Consider the following 20,890-nt stretch of genomic DNA (forward strand, 5'->3'; position numbering starts at 1 on the left):
GCATGTTTTCTGCTATCGTATATTCCTCATATTTCCTAAGAGGTTAGGAAACAAGTTGATAGAAGTTGATGTCCTATAGTGTGTCCATTGGAGAAGACTTAACCATAAACAGGCTAAAATTACCACATTAGCTTAAAAGATCTCTAAGGACAAAGCTTGAGTAAAACAATCAGGGGAGATGTTTTTTTATTAATCTATCTCTGACTGGACACTGGTTCAGTGCTTCTCCGTCACAGAGTAAATTGAGCTTCACCTCATTGCTTACAACAGTGAAAATGTGTAACAACACAAGCTGCATTTTAAAACAGTCATTCTGCTTTGCTTCAGTAAGATATAAGTAGATATTGGATAGACTTCTTCTCTAAATTAAATAGTGTCCAGTGTTAGCACAAATACTGCTTTCTTTCCTATCCATGCAATACCCATTTGTCTTTTTGTGTGCCTCTTCATCTTGAGGCTTAGGGGGAAAAAAAGGCATCTGGAAACCATTTTCTATGTAAGTAATATTTAAATGTCTTCCTTGATCATTTTTTGTTGCAGAGGAGTTTATTCTAGCAGCTCAGAAATTTGGGCAGGTGACCCCCATGGAGGTAGACATTCTGTTCCAGCTGGCTGACCTGTCCAGACCACGTGGGTAAGTGCAAAGGAGAATTCCAGAGGAGCCACTGAGCCTCTGAGGAGACCCACAATTTTATTTGAATGTTTTTGTCTTTCGTTATTAATTTCCCGTGAAGCACAGGGCAAGAAGAAAACTCGCTGTCTTCTTCAGCGCAACCTCTGATCAAGTTCTGTATTTCCAGAACAGAGCTTCTGTCTGTCCAGAAGCCATGATTGTTTTCCATTCGTAGAGTTCTTATCTGTCTTCTGTTTTAGCTCTGTTTAGATTACAGCTTTATGCAGTGATCATACCTTACATATTTTGGTAATCCATCTCATTAACTTTGTAATGTAATGGGTATCAGCTATGCAGTGTTTACTGCATAATTATAATAGGATTTCTGGATCTTTTCTGTGTGAGTGCAAGAAAACTGCTTTGAGGAGTAAACCAAGGTTAAGTTCATGAAACAAAAGCTTCATGAAATAATTTAGTTCTGTTAGAACTGTCTTATGCCAAAACCAATAATTTAAAACAATAAACACAATTAAAATGTGTTTTAAGCAAAATCAAATGCAAATGCCTGTAAAAAAAGGCTTTTCATCCAAGAGTGGCAGGAGTAAGTTGGAGTCAAAGACTCCAAAAATACTTGAGCAAAATTATTTAAAACCTATAAAAATATTTTAAAATCTCAAAAAATGACTCTGCCTGGACCTTAATTAGGAAATGATGTGTGGTCAAAATCACTTTAAAAAGGGGTAGATTGATGGAAAGTAACAGTAAATCATTCTGCCTTTATCTAAGAATAATTACTCATGAACTAAGCTATCGACTTTACATTTCACAAGATAATTAAGAATGGATTGTATTGTATAAGGTTTGCTTTCCTAGCATCTGTATGGTCTTTAAAGAATTACTTATGAGTGTGCACATGATTATTATTTTTCCCCCTTTTCAATGCAACTCAATACTTTAATAGGCACTGACCCTGATTAAGGACGCAAAAGATAATTGTTCCCATAATCCGTACAATTCTGTTCACAGTCCAGGAATATTTCAGAGAAGTTATGCACTGAAAAATGATGGGCATGCAGACAGTGAAGCTAACAATGTACAAATGTTCTTTCTTTTGTGCTTGTTTTTTTCTTATTTTAATTACGTAGTTTTGTTTTGAAACGGTTTGAAACCAGAAACAAATGTCACCCATTTTCTAGGCGTGTTGGGTTAGCAGACATTGAAAGAATTGCACCATTAGAAGAAGGGACTCTACCATACAACCTGGCAGAGGCACAGAAGCAGGTAAAAAGAGAGAGTTATTTGTTGTAATGAATACTATAAAAATACTTTTGGTTCCTCTAGGTATCAATATTAATGAGAAGTGCAGGAAGATGCTTTTTCTTTAATTATGTTAAGCAGAATTTATCATCGACTGAACGGTGCTATGTAACCGTTTGTGGGAATTTTATTAGTTCTATCTTCTTGTGCTGTCACTTCATTTCTCAGTTATCTGTCTTCTAATTCAAGCCATACTTCAAGAAGTAATGACGAACTGTACTGTGGGGAAGCTTGTGCTCATGGTACTTGAAATGAATTTTAAAAAGAGAGAGAAACACACAACTGAGGTGACTGAGGTTCTGTCCAGGAACTGGGAACTGGTCAAAGCCAGCGGACGAGCAGGGCTCAAACTTTCTACACCATCAACAAATATTGTACACTGCCAATGTTTTGTCAAATAAAAGGCTTCAGGATACACACAGTTGTCTGAACACTTAAAAGCATTACAAAAAAGATGACTAATAGTTACTTAACTATGAATTTTGGATTATTTAAGTAGGGTCTTGTGACAGTTTTTAACAGAAATAGGAAATGTGTTTTTTAACAATACTAATCAGATCAGCATTTGGAAACAAAGTTTTTACCTCCGTCCCTTCTTCACGGAAAACATAATTGATCAAATGTTTAGCTGTCACTTAGTTGAATTGTATTACAGAGACCTAAATGCTATTGAAATCATTTTTCTGAATCATCAGACAGGCTGGTGAAGTGCTGTTGTGGCAGTCTGATTCTTGTAGCCCGAAGGAAATCCTCTAAACACACTAATGGTTTTGTTTTTTGCCAGGTAAAAGCTTTTTTTTTATCACATGTTCATTATTTTCAAGGAAAAGGAAAGGAAATTATCTTTAGAGAGTAGATTCAATGGTAGAGGAATGAAAAAGAAAAGATCAGTAAGGCAAGCAACTCATACGGTTTGTTGGTCTTTTTTTCTCCTCGCTGTTGTACTGTAAATGTGCATATAGTCTTGATTGTAAAATACTGTATGCTGCACATTCAAAGAAAATGTTAAGCGACTTTTAATTAGCAGTCTGAGGCAAGATTTTATAACACGCAGACCACAAAACGGGGAGGAGGGAATGTGTTTGCTGTGAAAAAAAACATTATGTCCGCTTTTGGTCAGAAGAGTTCTCAGGGCGAGTTGTTCTGCTACAACAGCCTGTCCTGAGCAGGGCTGAGCAGAGACGCCAGTCCTGCCACAATGGATTGGTTTAGGCTGCGGTCTGGCCTCTCAGGCTTCAGTCCAGAACTCCCTTGGAATCCCTGAGGGCAGCCTCTAGCTTTGTGACTGAGGCATTAGTAAGGCAATGACAATGCTTTGATGAACCTTGACAGGTGGTTCTGTATGGTTGCAGCCTCTCTTGAAGATAAATGGGAGGCCACTTGCCTTGGGGTGTGTGAGTGGTGTTCTGTGTAACAGGTAGTGGAGAATGTGAAGTGGAATGCTTGGATCTTTGCTAGCTACTTTGCCGCTCTTTCAAAAGTACTTCGTTAAAACCGTGCTCGTTTTGAGTGTGCAACTAACACTTTGCAGAAAGCTTGCTGAAGTCCGTGGAAAATCTAACAAAACCTGGACTTAATTATAACTACTCTTTAATGTATAAGGGCAGGCTAGAACGGAGTTGGGAGTATATGCTAGTATTAAAAGAATGCTTTCATAATCTCTGTTTACCCAAAGCTAAACTTTAGGAATCATTTGAAAAATCATAGAAAGTAAAATACTTGAGAATCTATTCAGCCATGCTCTTGAAGCCGAGTTAGTCCCTTTCTTAGCTTGGGTTAGATAAAAAGGCCCCAACCCTCTTTTTTAAGACATTAAAGATATCAGGTGACAGGCCGAGGTCTGTGCTCTGTAATTAAATACTGTGAGAGAAAGTAATAAACAGAATTTGCTCTATGCATGTTTTGTAAAGAACTACAGGAAAGTCTTGAAGCCCCGCTGTTTGTTTCTTTTAAGAACCTAAATGCATGTAAACAAAGCAAGCATGAGGAGGATTCATTTCACTCCAGCACTTTGTTGCCCGTGGAATGTCACTGCTATCTTGGCATGCAGTGTTAAGCTACACATTGCAAAGTTTTCCATGAGCTGCTGTGGCCTATTAGAAATGTCTGTTTCAGGACATTACAAAATCCCCCTATCTGTGCTTAACCCCCCCAGGTACAGACAGATGAACCTAAACCAGTTCAGCCTCAGCAGCTCAGCTTTGGCTTTTGCTTTGGGACGGCTTGACGATTCATGGAGCTCGTGAACTGCTGTTTGCTGTAATCTGAAAACTCTGACGTGTGTTTTTTTTCTCGTCTTTTTGTCTCCCTGTGTGTCTCTGTCTGAGTAGCAGTCTGCGGGAGATGTGTCTCGGCCTATTCTGGTCCAGGTAGCAGAGTCAGCCTACAGGTTTTCTCTTGGTTCAGTTGCTGGAGGTTAGTCATGGATCAGTGTGTTTGCCCCCTCCCCCCCTCACTCCTCCTCTTCATAAACAACCCCTGTGGGAAAAACAAAGCCTTCCCTATCTCCTTCTGGAGCTGAATGCGCTCCGTAAATAAGAGGTGGGATTGTACCATGGGAACCTCTCTATGGATTCTTTTGTACCTGTCAGTGATCAGAGGTTTCTGAGGTGGTGCCTTAGTCTTGTTTGGCTCCAGACTGCCTTCACAAAGAGACAGGTTAATAATGAGGTAGTGCTGTGCGATACACTTTTTAATTAAAACTGTCGGCATCGTACCCCTTTGTAGATCAGCAAAGTTGTCAGATGAGAAGGACATAATTGATGAGTTTGCAATCTTTTGACTTGGCTTTGTTTTTGTTTGGCTCATCACTTATTTTCCAGATATCCTGAATGCGGTTTACAGTTGCATTCTTGTTTGTTTGTTTCTTTTGTCTCGTGCAGCAGTCGGAGCCACTGCTGTCTATCCAATCGACCTGGTGAAAACCCGCATGCAGAACCAGAGAACTTCGGGCTCCTTTGTGGGAGAGCTGATGTACAAGAACAGCTTTGATTGCTTCAGGAAAGTTCTGCGCTATGAAGGCTGCTTTGGCCTGTACAGAGGTCAGTGTCTACACAGGCTACAGGCAAAACCTGACAAGGTATTGAAAGGGGGTCATGCTCCTTATGACCTACCTTGTTTGATGTCAGAAGATTGTACTGGAGCTGAAGAAGCTCTCAGAGAACATAGATCCCTTAAGATATGCATTCCAAAACAATTCAGTAAAATGAAGCATTTAGACACATTGGAGACATTTTATTTCAGGATATGCAGTACCAGTTGTCACTGACCCTTGGATAATTTTTAAGCATGTACTGTACGTTCCACTTGATTTAATGAGAACGTGAAATATATTTTCTCTCTGGAATTCACTGGTCAATATCAGCACTTTTGTGATGGGTGTAGATTGAGCAGTGAAACTTTGTTCTCCTAAAGAACCGTGTTTCTTATTTCTGATACAGCATTAAGGCAGCAGTTGAATACGAAAGCTTTATGAGTTTTCTGCTCTATTATATTACTTAAGTGCAGGTTTCAGCTCTTAATTGTTTGTGGCTACTATAGCAGTTTATTTTGTGGTTATCTCTTGTGACACACATGCTATCCATTAACAGCAGCAGGCCTCTCATGTATCTCTCCGATGAGAAACACTGCCATTCCATAAATTGTTGGAATTATTCTATTAAGATGCTACTGTAGCTACAGTATGTGACTGAGCTGAGATGTATCTCTGAGCCTTATGGATCGATCCATTGACATTGCAGCAATGAATAAATACCTCGAAGTAGCAATATACTGAAGAACACCATAAAGTAATTCAGAAAAAGACCTAAAAACTGTAACTACTTTACCCCATCGGTTTCAATATTTCTCAATTCTGCTAAGTGTTTCCATACTGAAAATAATAGTGTGAAAGGGCATATGGAGCTGATTTGTATAAAAACAGTAGCTTGATGATGTAATTGTCTCAGGACCTCGTCTAATTAACCTCAAGAAATCATGAGTACCATTGGTGGATAACAGCCTCAAGTGATGATGAAAAGTTTGAATTATCTCCTCCGCAGGCATACAAATGTGATTTGATAAGAGCCTGAGTTTTTCCCACTAGAGGAAAACTTCACCATCAATCCACAATTTTCCCAAGGCAGAATCCTTTGTTGCTCCTTTGTGGAGTCTGTGTGTTTTATGTTTGCTTGTTGGTTGGTTGGTTATTCTGTGTGAGGTGGCTTTTAAAGTGAAAACTTGGGAGTTTTTCCTTATTATTATCTGCCTGGGGCTTTGTGTTGTAATTTAGGCTGCATGAACTAGGATGTCATGGAATGCAATTTTTCCTTCACTTTGTAATGCCGTTAAATTTTGGTGTCTAAACATTCCACTTCAATCACTTTCATTACTCTGGGTAATAGAATATTGGGTAAGATGGTCCAAAGTTATACTGATGAAATTCTTGTGCCCATGAGCCATGCTTCCTTGCCTTTTCCTTTTTTAATCATCATGTTTCATAATTATAGGCCTTTTACCACAGCTCCTGGGTGTGGCACCAGAAAAAGCCATAAAACTTACAGTAAGTGCTTTATTTCACCACATATGCTCCTTCCAAATCAAAACTGGTGTGCATTATTTTTTGTATGTAAGCGTGGTGCAGGGATACATTTTATTATTGCGTGTAATGCGTTTTAATATAAAAGAACAAGTAATAGGTTTATTCCATGCTGAAAAAAAGAAGAAAGAAAACACAACGTTTCAGCCGTGGAGCCTTCTTCAGGTGTCAATGTTTTAATATAGATATTGGTTAAAAGCCAATGAAAATTGACTGAACGGAATTATGTATTTGAACTGTGCAGTTTTTGCAAATCTTCACAGAGTTCGTTAATACATTAACGAAAACTCATAATTTTGCTTGCAGTTAAAAGCCCAAGATATGTTTGCATCTCTCTATATATTACTCCTGGCCCTGGGGAAACCCAGAGTCTTCTAGTCTTAGCACATTTAGTTGGTAACAGGCGATTGTTTGGGGGTCACATCCAGCCATTTCTTGAAACTATTCAGGGCTTCAGCTTCAGCTAGGTGGCTGGACTGCTTGTTTCACAGTTTCCCAACTCCCTGTGTGGAAGTCGAACTTGTTCCATGAGAATAGACGTTTTGGATTCATAGCGAATAAAATCCAAGACACAAACTGTGATTTTCATCTGCTCACGTTTGATTATGTGCTGTTGTTTTATTGCTTCAAAGGTGAATGATTTTGTGAGAGGGAAGTGTATTCAGAGAGATGGCTCTGTTCCGGTGATGGCAGAAATTCTTGCGGGGGGTTGTGTGAGTAAATGTTTTTTTTTTTTTCCATGACAGATTTTATTAATTTTTTGTTTCTTTAATAAAAAAGACAGTCATTCATCATTACTGTTTTTAAACTGTTAAAAATGTGATCATATTATTTAAATAATAACATAAGAGCTTGCCAGAATGTAGTTTAGGAGTAAAGTATGTTTACTAGTGCAACAGCCATTTACACTACAGAGTTGAATTTTCTCTCAGAGAGGTGTGACCAAATTGGTTGCAACTGTTAAGTTAAACTAGGAAACATTCAACTATCCATGCATTCAAATCTTACAGTATTTTTGGGAGTCTTGATTAACTGTGAGTTTATTCATCCACACCGATTTAATGCTATTGAATATTTTTTATGGCTTCATAAAGTAATGCCTTCAACAGCATGGCTGGGTATCCTGTTCCATGCTCACTAATAATCAAAAACAGGGCTCTAGAGACTTGTGTGTAATGTTGCATTTTATATATATATATTGCTGCTGTTAGCAACTTTTATTTTTGTCTTTTTTTTCCTTTCCTCACCCTTTTATTCTGTGTGACTGCAAAGACACCCCATTGAGACTGACGATACAGCTCCTTGAGCAGCAAATAACCCAGCATTCCCTAGGGGCAGGGGTCTCAACTTCAGTTTCTGGAGGACAGAGTGTCTGTAGTTTTTTTTATGTCTATCCTGCCTAGTCCATTAAACAATTAATCCCGTTATTTTCTTAGACATGCATTGGATTTTTCCTGTGTTCGTTTACTGTTGATGACTAAAAACGTTCAGTTCATTAAAGGCAGTTAGTGAAATAATTAGACCAACTATGTAACCGAGAGCTCGTGTGGAACAAAAAGCAGGGAATGCCAGGCCCTTCAGAAACTGAGTCTGAGACCCCTGCCCCTGAGGATGTAGACCATTCAAGGTAGCTGACCCTTCGCTTTATTTCCTTCTTTTAAAAAACTACACCCGTGTCTTTATTGTGACGATGCGGAGGACGATTCTACAACCAACCAAAAAATACCTCAAAATTAATAAGCGGAGCCACTTGGGAAGGAAAATGATACGATGAGTTTTTTTTTATGCAAGGCTTTGTAGTGTTAGAGAAAAAGGCTGCAGGAGTAGATTAGAAGCCCGTGTATTTCGTTTGAAAAGAGGGCTCCCCAGCCTGGTCCTTTGTGCAGCACACATGTGACAGTGAGACACGTCTGCTCTCTAACCGACTGTTGTGTTTGATCAGTGACCAGTCAGGGCCTGGCAGGTAAGATACCCCTGCCCCCCTTCCTTCTAGTCCTGTAACATCAGGAGCACCGAAAGAAAAGAAACAGCTCTTTGATTAATCTTCTTTTGATGCCTTCAAAACTCATCTGAAATCAGTAAAGCATCAGATTTATCAGAAAATATCTTGATCTTCAAGTGGGGTGGTGTCAAATCATAATGGCTTTTCATACTTGCTGTTGCAGATTTCTGTGAATGCATTTCTTAAGACCCAGGATCTTTACAGATATTTACACTGGCAGACCTTGTGAATTAATCGGAGTTATAGTATTTCTGTAGTGTAAGCTCCCAGGCATTGTTTGTTGATTATTTTGCAAATACAAAATGTAGACAGGATTCATTTGCTAAAAAAAGGAAGAAGGCTTTTGTCAGAGACAGCCACAGCTCTGCAATACTAGAGGAAAATGAGGTAGAAGAAATGGAATTAGAAAATTGCTATTGGCCCACACTGAAAGCAAAGCAATATTAATGAAGTAGTAGAGCTCTTAAAGCTTAGACCAAAATCCTGGCCTGTCTCCAATGGCTCTGTGCCCTTCTGTTCGTCTTGCTTAAATTGGTAGCTCTGAATTATATCTGTAAAAGTTGCCAAGACTTAATGATTATGTGGTAAGAACTTCATGCTTTGCAGACAGAAAAGTTGGCAGAGTGCTTATCTTAGAGTCGCTGGCCTTCGTTTTAAGGACTGGATTAGTCTAAAATGCATCTTACATTTCAAAAGGAATCAGGGGTATAAAGAAATGTAACAGTGAAGCTTTGTTAATTTGAGAGGAATTATTATTCTGTGCACTGATTCTTATAGCTGGAAAACTGTGTTAACATCACAGACACCACGTTTTTAACGTGAGCTGTGTGCAGTAAGTGCAGATTCATTATGAATAGTTTAATTGCTCTTTTTCACTCGAAAACCCTTGTTATAATATTTAGTTTGTACCTGTAAAAGTGTAAGTGATTGTTAATGAAGGATAGCTAATATTTGGTTTCTGGCACAAAGCTTCTGTTTGTCTTTGAACGTACGTGCGAGTAGATTTGGTTACATTACAAAGAGCCCTACAGAGCTGTTCTGAGCAGGTATCAGGTGAGCAGTCACACTCCACAAGTCACCCAAGCATATCTAGGTGCTGACTCTTAACCCTCTGGGGAGCTTGCCATGCATTGTAATTACTAGGAATTATCAGCCTTGGATAACTCCACCACTTGTAACCAAAGCTGTTCTTTTTATTTAACAAACTACCTTTTGTTTTGTAAACTGTTTTCTGTCAAAACCGGGTGCTCTGCTGGTTTTCCCAAATGGTACATGTTCCACAGCTGGGCTCCACTGTGTGTCGTGTGCTGTTTTACACTGGCCAGAAGAATATCGCCCGTTACTAGGTTACTTTTAATTTTGTCCAGACTTGACAACAAAAAGTGGAGATGGTCTCTGGATTTTACTGTTTCATCATTCTGATTTTCCTTGGCAGATAACCTTAGCTGTGCTACTTGGGGGGACTCAAAGTAATGGATGCAATTATTAGCAATACTAGTGTGGAAAAGGCTTGTCTATCACGCTGGATTAAGGAATCATTTCTTTCCATGATAATGCGTGCATTTTGTTTTCACAGTTCAGTCATGATGAGCACACAGAGCAGAGAACTATGGACAGGAGCAGCAGCTAGCAAAAACGACTGGTTCTTTCACATTAAAAATGTTACAGTGCTAACGGATGCTAACGGATGTTACAGATCCGTTACTATTGTAAAGCTCCTGGAATTAGAAAGCACAGATCTTTGTCTCCTTTCACAAGTATTCTGAGTGCATCTTGTCTTTTGTGGTAACACTCATAAAATCAGTCTTACAAGCAAAGTTATATCACCTTGCTTTTTATGTAACTTCGATTATGCCAAATTCCCCTTTTGTAGTGGTAGTGCAAAAAGCTGTATAAGCAGTATGTTAACAGAGCATTAGTCAGTAACCTGGTAGGAACTGCCCACCATTAATGGTTCATTGCATGCTTATTATTAGATGCCAAGAATTTCATTTAAAATTGCTTTGTTAATGTGTAGTAAAGTGCTATTATAAGGAGTCATTATATTATATACGATTATAAGGAGTCATTTCCAGTTTCTAAAATGTTAGCCTGCTATTTTGTTTGCTCGTCCTCCTGACTTTCTTTCTGTTATTTCTGTCTCCCTTGGTAATTTTCTTAAAAGCAGTATGTTTCTCAAAACATTACTCTGGTCTACATCTTATAAGAGTCTATCACTATCACTATAGACAGCAACTATATCACCTGGCTGGCTATAGTGATAGGCACCTATATGAACAGGTAAAGGTTTATTATCAACTCACAATTGGCAGCCCACTGAAGCTCAGCAGCTGTGAGCCTGGTCAGTACCTGGATGGGAGACCTGCTGGGAAAGCTAAGATTGCTGCTGGAAGAGGTGTTAGTGGGGCCAGCAGGGAAGCTCACCCTGCGGTCTGTGCGGGTCATAATGCCCTAGTATAGTGACAGGGACACTATACTATAAAAAAGCGCCGACCTTCAGATGAGACGAAAAACCAAGGTCCTGACTCTTTGTGGTCGCGTTTCTATAAAAGAGTAAGGGGGTCATGGTCTCCTAATAATCCCCATCTATGAATTGGCTTCATCACTCTGTTCTCCTCCCCACTGATAGCTGATGTGTGGTGAGTGCACTGTCACGTCATCCAGGTGGGGCTGCACATTGGTGGTGGTGGAGGGGATCCCCTTTACCTTTAAAGCGCTTTGAGTGGAGTGTCCAGAAAAGTGCTATATAAGTGTAAGAATTATAAGTCTTTTTCCAGAGACCTTCAGAATTTTGCCTGGTTCTGTTTCACTTTCCCTGCACCCTTGTACTCACACAACTTTCCAAAGACTGTTTATTTACCATAAATATAAAGCAATTTAGCATAAGTTACAGGATGTAGTCCACTTTACATAAAGAATGATATTGAGCAGAAACAACATCAAGCTACAGGAGATGTGATCGCATAAACCGACTCTTTTAGGTTTAAAAATCTTAATTTACTTTTAAATTAAGATTGAAATTAGTATAAATTATGCCCTCGGAAATGTTCCCTCCTTATACAGGTAATTGCTACTGTAATTTTGTTTGGAAGAGAGGTGGGTTGTTTTACTCTTTTCCATTTAAAGCATGCTTTAAATTAAGTGATTAAATCTTTTCTCAAAAATATGGTAGCAGTTATAAAAGTGACCAGTAAATGCACAAAACTGCAGATTTGGAAATTAATAAATTTGAACTTGATAGAAATGCACAAACAATTCAGCATTCATACTCCTGGAAGAAAATAAACACTCAATGCCTTTTTTGTGTGGTAGTGGAGAGAAACCCATGGAAACTGATGTCTATCTAATTGAGCTTTGCGGCTTTGTTCTTACAAAGTTAGTAACTAATAGCAACAGGAAAGGGAGAATAAAAATTGAAGCAGGACTGTAAATATGTTCTTATTTCGTCATTCTAGAGCACCAGTGAGGTAGATTTCTGGCCCAGTATCATAAGTAATACACTACTGGTCCTGTTAAAGGCAGTGTGAAAGACCTGCTCTTTAAATGTGAAGAATCTTCATCACCCCAAGTCTTCGTTTTAACTCTGTTACTAGTTCAAAACGTTTGAGGGTCCTGTTGCCTTTAGAGAAAGCTTCTGAACTCTTAATATTCTCCATTACAGGTGTGATGGAAGCTTTTCTTCTAGGAGCTGAACTCTGGCTTTTGCTCTTTAGATCATTTTTATAAAGTTATTCAGGCTAGTATAAATCTTTGTATTTGTAGTCACAAACAGATATAATTGCAGATCTACAAAAACACAAAGAAGATTATGTTTTCTGTAAATTATATAATTTATAGCCATGTAATATATAAGTTATAATTATAGATTCACCTTTATGATTAAACAACAAAATATTAAATCACATGCATAAAATAGAATTAAAAAAATTACCAAGCTTTGACAAAAGTAAGCATTCTTAATTCAGTATTCAGTTTACAGCTTTTGGGTATTTTGGTAGAATATTTCCTCATTTTATACTCAGTTTTGTGTGCCATTGCCATCTTTGGCTTTCTTTACGTGTCCGCCGCCTTCAAGTCTGATCCACAATATGTTGAGGGTTTGAAACCTGGGAGCTGAGAAGGCCGGACTAAAATGACATCTTGCATATTTGTAGGTAGCTGTAGACCTCTTTTATCTTGCTAGAATACAAACTTGAGACCAATAAGCCTTTTAGCATTGAGTAACAGAGAGCTCAGAATGTTCTTTTTCAACACTCATTGGTCCTTCTGAAATCTAAAGGTTCCAGTGCCTGAGGAAAAAAAAACAGGCCTTCACAAAGCCTAATGATTTTTTAACAAAGAATGTATAACCAACCGGAGATTTAATTTCTTTTCCTCTTTTTCACCAGTGATATGTTTTGATAATGTTTCTTTCAAAACATATGAACATGTTTTGTTCTTATTAATGTTCCCTTAACCATAAAATGTGGTTCAAGAACCGGTCAGAATTCTTCATCGAGACCTCTAATTGCTTCCTTTTGAGTACTGTTTGTAACAAATATTTGCATCCTGACTTCCCTGCTGTTACGTTAGTCGAACTGCTCAAATCTGAAAGTTTGGTCCGCCTCCTCTCGGTTCTCGTGTCAAATTCCTGGGCTCGGCTGCCCGAGCAGCTCTTCTTCCAGATTTTGCAGATGCCTTGGTTGGCCATCCTTACCTGGGGGTAGTTGGGGTAGGTTTTGTTCTCTTGTGTTTCGTCAGTCCTGGACCACACCGCAGTGTAGAACAGTGGTTAAGTCTCTGGACACCTGCAGGCTCAAATCCCAGGTGAGAGTTTGTTGTTGTGCCCCAATGAGCAAGGTGCTTCAAACAGCTGGCTCCAGTATGTTGTATGTTGTACAAATGTGTACTCTTGTATCGCTGTAATGCACTTTATTTTAGAATTGCTGTAACAGTCTTTTGGTTGACTGAGTTGATCACCTGGTTTCTGTTAATTCCTCATTCTTTTTTTTATTATCACAGCCATTCTCAGGTCATTCCTAGGATTTGTGCTGTCAATATTTTTGCTGTTTTTATTTTCCAGTGTATTTTTCCATTGCAACTCTGTATTTCAGTCTAACTGTAGGAAAGTTCGATTAATATAGCAATGTTTCTTATGAAATGTTGGTTGCCCAAATAGTTACACTAAATATAAATGAGGTTTTACATGTTTTCTCATAATAAGTAATAATGTGCATGTCTAGAATGTAGTAGGATCTCTGCTTTGTCTTTCAGTAGAATAATCTGACAATGTAGAAATTGTAGAGATCGCACAATGGCACAGTGGTTAACATGCTGCCTTGCAGCACTGGAGCACTGGGTTTATTTCCTGGGGTACTATCTGGTGTGTTCTCCCTTTGTTCCTGTGGGTTTCCTCTGGGTGCTCTGGTTTCCTCCCACAGTCCAAAGACAAACTGGTAGGTTAGGCTTCTGGATAATTGGCCCTGGTGTGTGTGTGTGTGTGTGTGTGTGTGTGTGTGTGTGTGTGTGTCGGTTTGCTTGCCAGGATAGACTCCAGCTCCCCCATGACCCTGTACTGGATAAAGTGGTTAGAAAATGGAAGGATATAAAAAATGCCTCCTTCTTGGGTTTTTTTTCCCATTAAATTCCTAAATACTTTTGTCTGTGATTTTATAACTTTATGGAGGACTCAAAGATCTGATTGATTTTAAGCAGATAAAATGTGATACAATTGTTTAGGTGCCTTGAATAAGTGATTTCCATTGAACTGGAAATGCATGTTTTTTTTGTTCGTTCCTTTATTTAGTCTATTGTTTGATTGCTGGAAACACAATTTACTGGGAATTACAGCAGACATATTCTGAATTAAATTCCACAAGACAAATAATTAGAACAGCCTCACAAATAAAGTAAGCACCCGTATTGGCATTTGAGGCAAAGCAGAATGAAGAAATGCATGTCGTTTCTTGGAAAGAATTATAATTTTTCTACAAAACGGGAAAAAAAAACGTATGATACTACGGCAGAAGGTGAATATTTTTTCTCCTTTAGACAAGAGTGGCTTGTCACCAAAGGATGAATTAATCTATCTTTGGAAGGGCAGGGAAATATTATCGGCTCTTGTGTCTCTTCCTTCTCTGCCAGGCTGGGGGCTCGCAGGTCATCTTTACAAACCCTCTGGAGATCGTGAAGATCCGCTTGCAGGTGGCTGGGGAGATCACGACCGGACCACGAGTCAGCGCACTGTCAGTCATAAGAGACCTGGGCTTCTTTGGGCTCTATAAGGTAACATCACTTTTACGCAGGGAAAGTTTCATACACAGTTGTTTAATTCACTGCGATGCTGCCTTCAGCTGACAGCAGAAAGAACCCAACTCCTCAGTGGTGATTTTGCAAGTAGGAGCTACCGTTGTTAGTTGTTCTCTGGAAAAGGCTTTGAATATTTTCTATTTCTTTGTTGCATCACTGATGATAAATAATTGCCGTATCTGAGCCACAGCAGCTATCCTAGCTTATAGCTTATGTGGGTTTTTGTAGTGTTAAGAGGACAAGAGACCACCCAATGAAGAGTAAGGTGTAGCATGGGTGGCACACACTAGTGATGTCTGTTATGTTGGTGCAAGACCCTGTGCATAGCGGTTTGATCCAGTCCACATTCTCCAGACAGCTGCAGATTGAACAAATTGCACTAGTGTGGCACAGAAGATACAGAGCTATGTACAGTATGTATAGATGTGTCCGTGTCTAGGCAAACAATTACAGGGTATAGGTAAAAGATTAAAAAATAATATTTATGTAATGTAGTAGTTCAGGTGGGTAGCTGCGTCAGCATGCGTAGGCTGCAAAGGAACAAGTAATAGGTTTATTCCATGCTGAAAAAAAGAAGAAAGAGAACACAACGTTTCGGCCGTGGAGCCTTCTTCAGGTGTGAGCCGAAGGCCAGGCCAGTCACCCGAAGAAGGCTGCACAGCCGAAACGTTGTATTTTCTTTATTCTCTTTTCAGCATGGAATAAACCTATTACTTGTTTATGTAATGTATACAAGGCTTAAATGGCTACAAATAATTTGTCAACACCTTTGACAGGTGATGTTGTTGTTGTTATTATCAGACATTATTTCGCCCTTATAGGGGCTCATGGGTATGGCATACCACATAGAGACAGGCACGATTCTGGACCTGTGACGAGCAGGTTCAAATCCCAGGTGAGACACAGCTATTGTGTCCTTGAGCAAGACACTTCACCCAGGTTGTTACACTTGGCTGTATAAATGGGTGCAAATGTAAGTGCAAATTAATAAACATGGTCATTAGTAGGTAGATCACGTACCACGGACATATGTATGTATTGAAAAGAACATGCTTCCAGCAATGCCACATTTTGACATTATTTGCGTATAAAGTCAAAATGAGAAGAAGTTGTAAGTGTTCTGTCTCATAGTGCTGTGATTGGTTGAAGGTTAATTCATATTCATAACCATAAATCATTGCAACTGTATGACCTTGACACACCCTAAACTGGAAGCCAGAATGTTTCTTTTAATATATATTTAGAGTATAGTGGGATATCAAGATATGTGGGGCTAACTTGTTTTAAGGAAATTGAAATGCATTTGCGAAATTCTTTAAAGCTAACTTTCAAATTAAAGTAAGATGCTCCTTTTAAGTAAAGTTTTCTTAGACCGTAGGCGCTTGTGTCCACGTTTGCATTAAGAAGTTAACCAAGTAATACACAGTTATTGAAGGAAAGTTATCCTGTGTTGAAGGTCCGGTGCTCTTAATGGCCAGTTTGCATAATAGCACATTAACAGCAGGTCTAAGCACCCAGACCATAATGTTGTTTTTGGTCGTTGGAGAAAAACAAAGATGCAAATGGTAACCAATGGCAATTGGTTTGTTTTCTGCTATTGAGGTGGTAATTTGTTGTTTTAGTTTGCTTAAGGTGATCCTATTGTGTGACATTCCAGTAAAAGGATTACAATAGCAGTTGAAACTGACATTTACAGTTGAACTAAACTCTTGAGAAAGAAATATGTGTTCCTTAGGACTATAAACCTGAAGCTGCAGATAACACATTCACTACTATTTAGTATAAACATTTAGAAACTCATTACTGGCAATGGTATTGTTACCATGTCCACGCAAAGGGTACTATCCATGTAAATACAGCACAAATTATGTGCTCCAAAGTTGACAGGTAAAAAGGTAATTGAATCTGTTTTTATAGTACGGAAGTTTATGTCTGTTAATGAACCATGAAATTGACTTACGAACCTGTAGTGATCCTATTTTGAAAATTAGGAGAAAGAATGTAAATCATTTTCCCTACAGAATAAATGTGAACCATGTGGGTTTTGCTGGATTTCCATTGTTTTTAAGCACTTGCAGCCTTTTGAATTTATTATTAACAGTTTCTTTTAAAGTCTCAGGCCCGAAAAAAAAACTCTGCATTTCTTTGTTATTGCACTGTGGGTCTCCCTGACCTGGGGATGTTTCCTGGGATTAAAATAGGATGCAAAAAACAAGTAGCATAGTACCTTCTTTTCAGCACGGTTCAGAGGAGTTGAGGGCTCTGGACACCGCTGTTGTGCCCTTGAGCAAGTTGTTTCACTCAGAGGGCTCCAGTACAAGGCCCAGTTGCATAGTTTAATTTACAGAAAATCACCGTAAATTAAAATTTGTTCTCATCCGATTGATTTATGGGTCACATGAGTTATTGAAAACACTTAACTTTATGTGTTTCTCGCAGTAGAGCCCAGAACAATTTGGCTGTTCAAAGTTCCAAAAAGAAAATAAAGAACGCACACCGAATATTATTAAGGCATCGTCCAATGAAAATTATTTCAAAAACAATGAAATGAATAGGACGCAGACTCTATAATAATTTATTTGAAGCGGTCTACGTTTTGGCACAAAAAAGCCTTCATCCGTGAGCATTCACAGCAGGACAGAAGGGTGTGCCTGCACCTTCCAGACCCACTGACTCCTTTTCCCCAGCCTATTACAGAGATGTCTTTGTGTGCATAATGACCCTCCCTTTCTAGTGAATGTACTTTGTGCAGAAGCATATTTGCTTGTATTGATAATGTAAATTGTAATTCACATGCAAAGGATCTTGCCTCTGTTCATCTGTGTCTCACCTTACATACAGCCTACAACCTTTTCCCCTCTGAACTTGAACTTAACTTGTGTTGCAAGATTAAGGGAATTACAAGCATTACGCTGATTGGAAGTGGCAGCTGAGCTGTAGCAGACATCACCAAATTCCCATTTCAAGGTGCACAGGGTTTATTAAGCCTCCCCCATATTAAGAGATATTGATGCTATCTTCAGGCTTTCAGCAGGTTGTCTGCATGGCCAGACAGGAGAGTGACTTGAGGAAAGAGATATCGAAGTGATCTTTGCTGCTGGTGTGTGTGTGCACGCAGATTAACCTGGAAATTAAACGAGGCTTGTCTTAAGTGTGCTTCACTTGGCATTAAAGAGTTTGATGAAGGGAAGATATTGCCTTTCAGAACATGGATAACAGCTGTAAATGTTTGTGTTGTAGAGGTTTGTTTGGAAAAGTACCTTATTGTGTGTGTTTCTAATCTTTTTAGACATATAAAAAGATGAGAATAGAATATCTAGTATGTATACAGAGAAATCATTTAAACGATGTTTAATTGGCAAGTTCAATCACAGAATAAGCACATGATTGTTAGTTTCAGGATCAGTTGCCAAACAGCAGCAAAACTGGTTTCCAAGAGCAATACTTTCAGAATTGTTTGTGACACTTCCGAGTTGAAACTGTCACTTTTCTGCTAAGTAATATATTGCACATCAGGCTTTATTTGGAAGCAATTAAGGATTAGATTTTCCATTTTTTTCAGTATCGTTAGAAAAAATATAACATTAACTTTGGTTTAAGTGAGCTGGCTGATTTAAAACGTTTTGAAACACGTTTATTAGTAATACAAACTAGAAAGGAAGGCACAAGCATACAGTAGGTCAAAATGGAATAAAGTGAATTACATAATAGCTTAGTTATCAAGTTATGATGTGTTGAATAAAAATATGCTCATTATATTGTATAATTAGAACCTCTGCTTTCTTAGATCCATGCTTGTACGTGAAACGCTCTTCAATGGCTGTACTAGTCTAATTTAGAAATCAACCTGGTCGCATTTTAGACGCTGCTTTTTATTATTTGATTCTATACTTCCACTTCTATAATCACTTCTCCTTCTTCATATTCTCTTAGAATCAAGCTGAAGTTCTCCGCCAGCTTGCTTGAGGTTGCTACAGTATGTGATAGGGAGGGGGAAACTCTGGAGCTGCACAAGACAGACTAGTGTGCATCCGTGCTAACGTAACGTCTCCTGTCCCTGCTTTCCCCGGGGTGCACTCGCGATTAACATCCGGCTTCTCTCCGTCCCAGGGTGCAAAGGCCTGCTTTCTGCGCGATATTCCTTTCTCGGCCATTTACTTCCCCTGCTACGCTCACGCCAAAGCTGCTTTTGCTGATGAGGACGGTCAAGTGGGCGCTGGGAGTCTGCTGCTTGCGGGAGTCTTAGCTGGTAAGCACCCACATGGTCTTCAGTAGCTGCCTGTGACCACTGTCTCCATTGTGGTTTCCTAATTAGAATGTTCAGTGATTTAGCTTTGGTTTTCAAGCGTAGCAGCTGTGCCAAGTTCAAGGATATTTTCCACTTTTAATATATATGACCTGGCAGTTACAGAACAGTAGTAGGACCCGCACTGTATTGGAATAAGTGGTTCTTCCAGGTTGTAAATGCAAAGAAAAATTCTCTGCGTTATTTCTGTGTTTTTTTGAACCGATGCTTTAACTTTTAGTTTTTCTTTTCTTTTCTGGCTTATATCCAATCTTTTTTTTTCCTGTGGGTTTATTTTAGTTTTGTTTTTTTTTCACAGACTTCTAAAGAAAACAGCTATTCAATAGAGACACTGATTATTACAGCCAAACCACTGTGGTTTGGACAATAAAAGAAACAAAATAAATTCATTTTAAAGAACACCCTTTTTCAAAGGGGATTTTGTGCATCTTTCAGCTCACCAGCTTGGGTTGGACAACAGTGCACAGTGGAAAAGTCCTTTAAGTCAGGATAGTTTTTTTCAATCTGTGCACCGACAGTCATGGTTAGAAATGGAAGAAAACTGAAAAATGAGTGGAGTACTTATAGTGCCAGTTTCACCACTTAGGTTGACTGACTGCCTGTTTAAACTTTAAGTCATTGCTAAAATATTTGATTAGAATTTTGCCACTACTTTTCCCATCAATGCAGTTAATCCAATCACATGAAAATCACGATTTAATTTTTTTTTCCTTTCTAAATGAAGGCTCTGTAATGTGGCAGTTTATATCGTTTTGTGGTTTCTGGGAAAATAATGATTATAACTGGGAAACGGCTGATAAAAATGCCTATTAAAAATGGGAGTGAGACACTGAAAAAAATATTTCAGCAGGACAACGGAATCAGTGAATCTTAGTCTGAGTAAATCTTGTTTTGGATTCATGAAGGTGTATATTAAAAACACCTTCATCAAACTGAACGTCCCCTGAGCAGTACTAATGTTGCGCACAAGTCATTGCAAGTTGCCGCTGTTAATAACTAGAACCATCTGCAGACTGAGCTAAAAACTGTCCACCTTCATCCCAGAGGGCGTTTTCAGTTGTGTGATTAAAGCTTTTCTGCCTGACACGTGGGAGCTGTTGACATTGTATCTCTTTTCTGTCATGTGCTGTTATGTTTTTATTGATCTTTTCTTTGTTTCTCTGTAACGTTGGTGTGAGCGCTTTTGGCCAGGTCATCATTGTAAATGAGAATCTGGCAGAGTGGACTCATCTGAATAAATACAGATTGTTTTCGTTATATTAAGAAAATCACACAGCAAAAAATTATATTTTGTACCAATAAAGGAGAAAGGTGCAGTGATATATTGGCACTAATGCTCCATCACACGTCTGAGGGCTTAATAGCTGTAGTGTTTATCAGTCAGCCACAGTCCTGGTCATCAGTCATGGTATGAATAGATAATTCTGATGTAAGAAAGTCATTGACATCCAAAGAGGCTGCCAGACTGGATTGGTTGACCTTCAAAAGGGTGATGGAAACACTCAAAATAAAGCATGGAAGTAAAATGACTGGTGTTGTCTGAGGAGAGGAATGCCAGCTCATCAGCTTTCATTGTCTTGCTTCATAGACTTCTCTGCTGGTTTTATTCCAAAGGATGAAGTATGCAACAATGGGACTAGCTGACTTTGATCGCCATTTTATCAGCCTTTGAACAAGCAAATTTATCCTTTCCAGTTCTACAATTCATGTTGGCTGTAATTGTCCGTGCAATTAAAACAAATCGCGCTCCATACCTAGGTCACTGCAAAATATTATTTATTCCAACAC

The 20,890-nt window shown here is 38.8% G+C and overlaps 1 protein-coding gene across 2 annotated transcripts in view; it reads left to right on the forward strand.

The window, feature by feature from the left end:
• Positions 1 to 20,890, forward strand: part of slc25a13 (solute carrier family 25 member 13) — a 62,102-nt gene that overhangs the window by 37,557 nt on the left and 3,655 nt on the right. For both annotated transcript variants that reach the window (XM_088600498.1, XM_088600497.1), the window contains exons 8-15: positions 541 to 634; positions 1,810 to 1,894; positions 4,261 to 4,345; positions 4,813 to 4,971; positions 6,418 to 6,470; positions 7,139 to 7,219; positions 14,632 to 14,772; positions 18,907 to 19,045. In XM_088600498.1, the coding sequence (XP_088456624.1) occupies positions 541 to 634; positions 1,810 to 1,894; positions 4,261 to 4,345; positions 4,813 to 4,971; positions 6,418 to 6,470; positions 7,139 to 7,219; positions 14,632 to 14,772; positions 18,907 to 19,045 (837 nt within the window). The remainder of the gene's footprint in view (positions 1 to 540; positions 635 to 1,809; positions 1,895 to 4,260; positions 4,346 to 4,812; positions 4,972 to 6,417; positions 6,471 to 7,138; positions 7,220 to 14,631; positions 14,773 to 18,906; positions 19,046 to 20,890) is intronic.

The sequence above is a fragment of the Lepisosteus platostomus genome, chromosome 12 (genome assembly GCF_059453375.1).
Source record: "Lepisosteus platostomus isolate fLepPlt1 chromosome 12, fLepPlt1.hap1, whole genome shotgun sequence".
Taxonomy (NCBI): domain Eukaryota; kingdom Metazoa; phylum Chordata; class Actinopteri; order Semionotiformes; family Lepisosteidae; genus Lepisosteus; species Lepisosteus platostomus.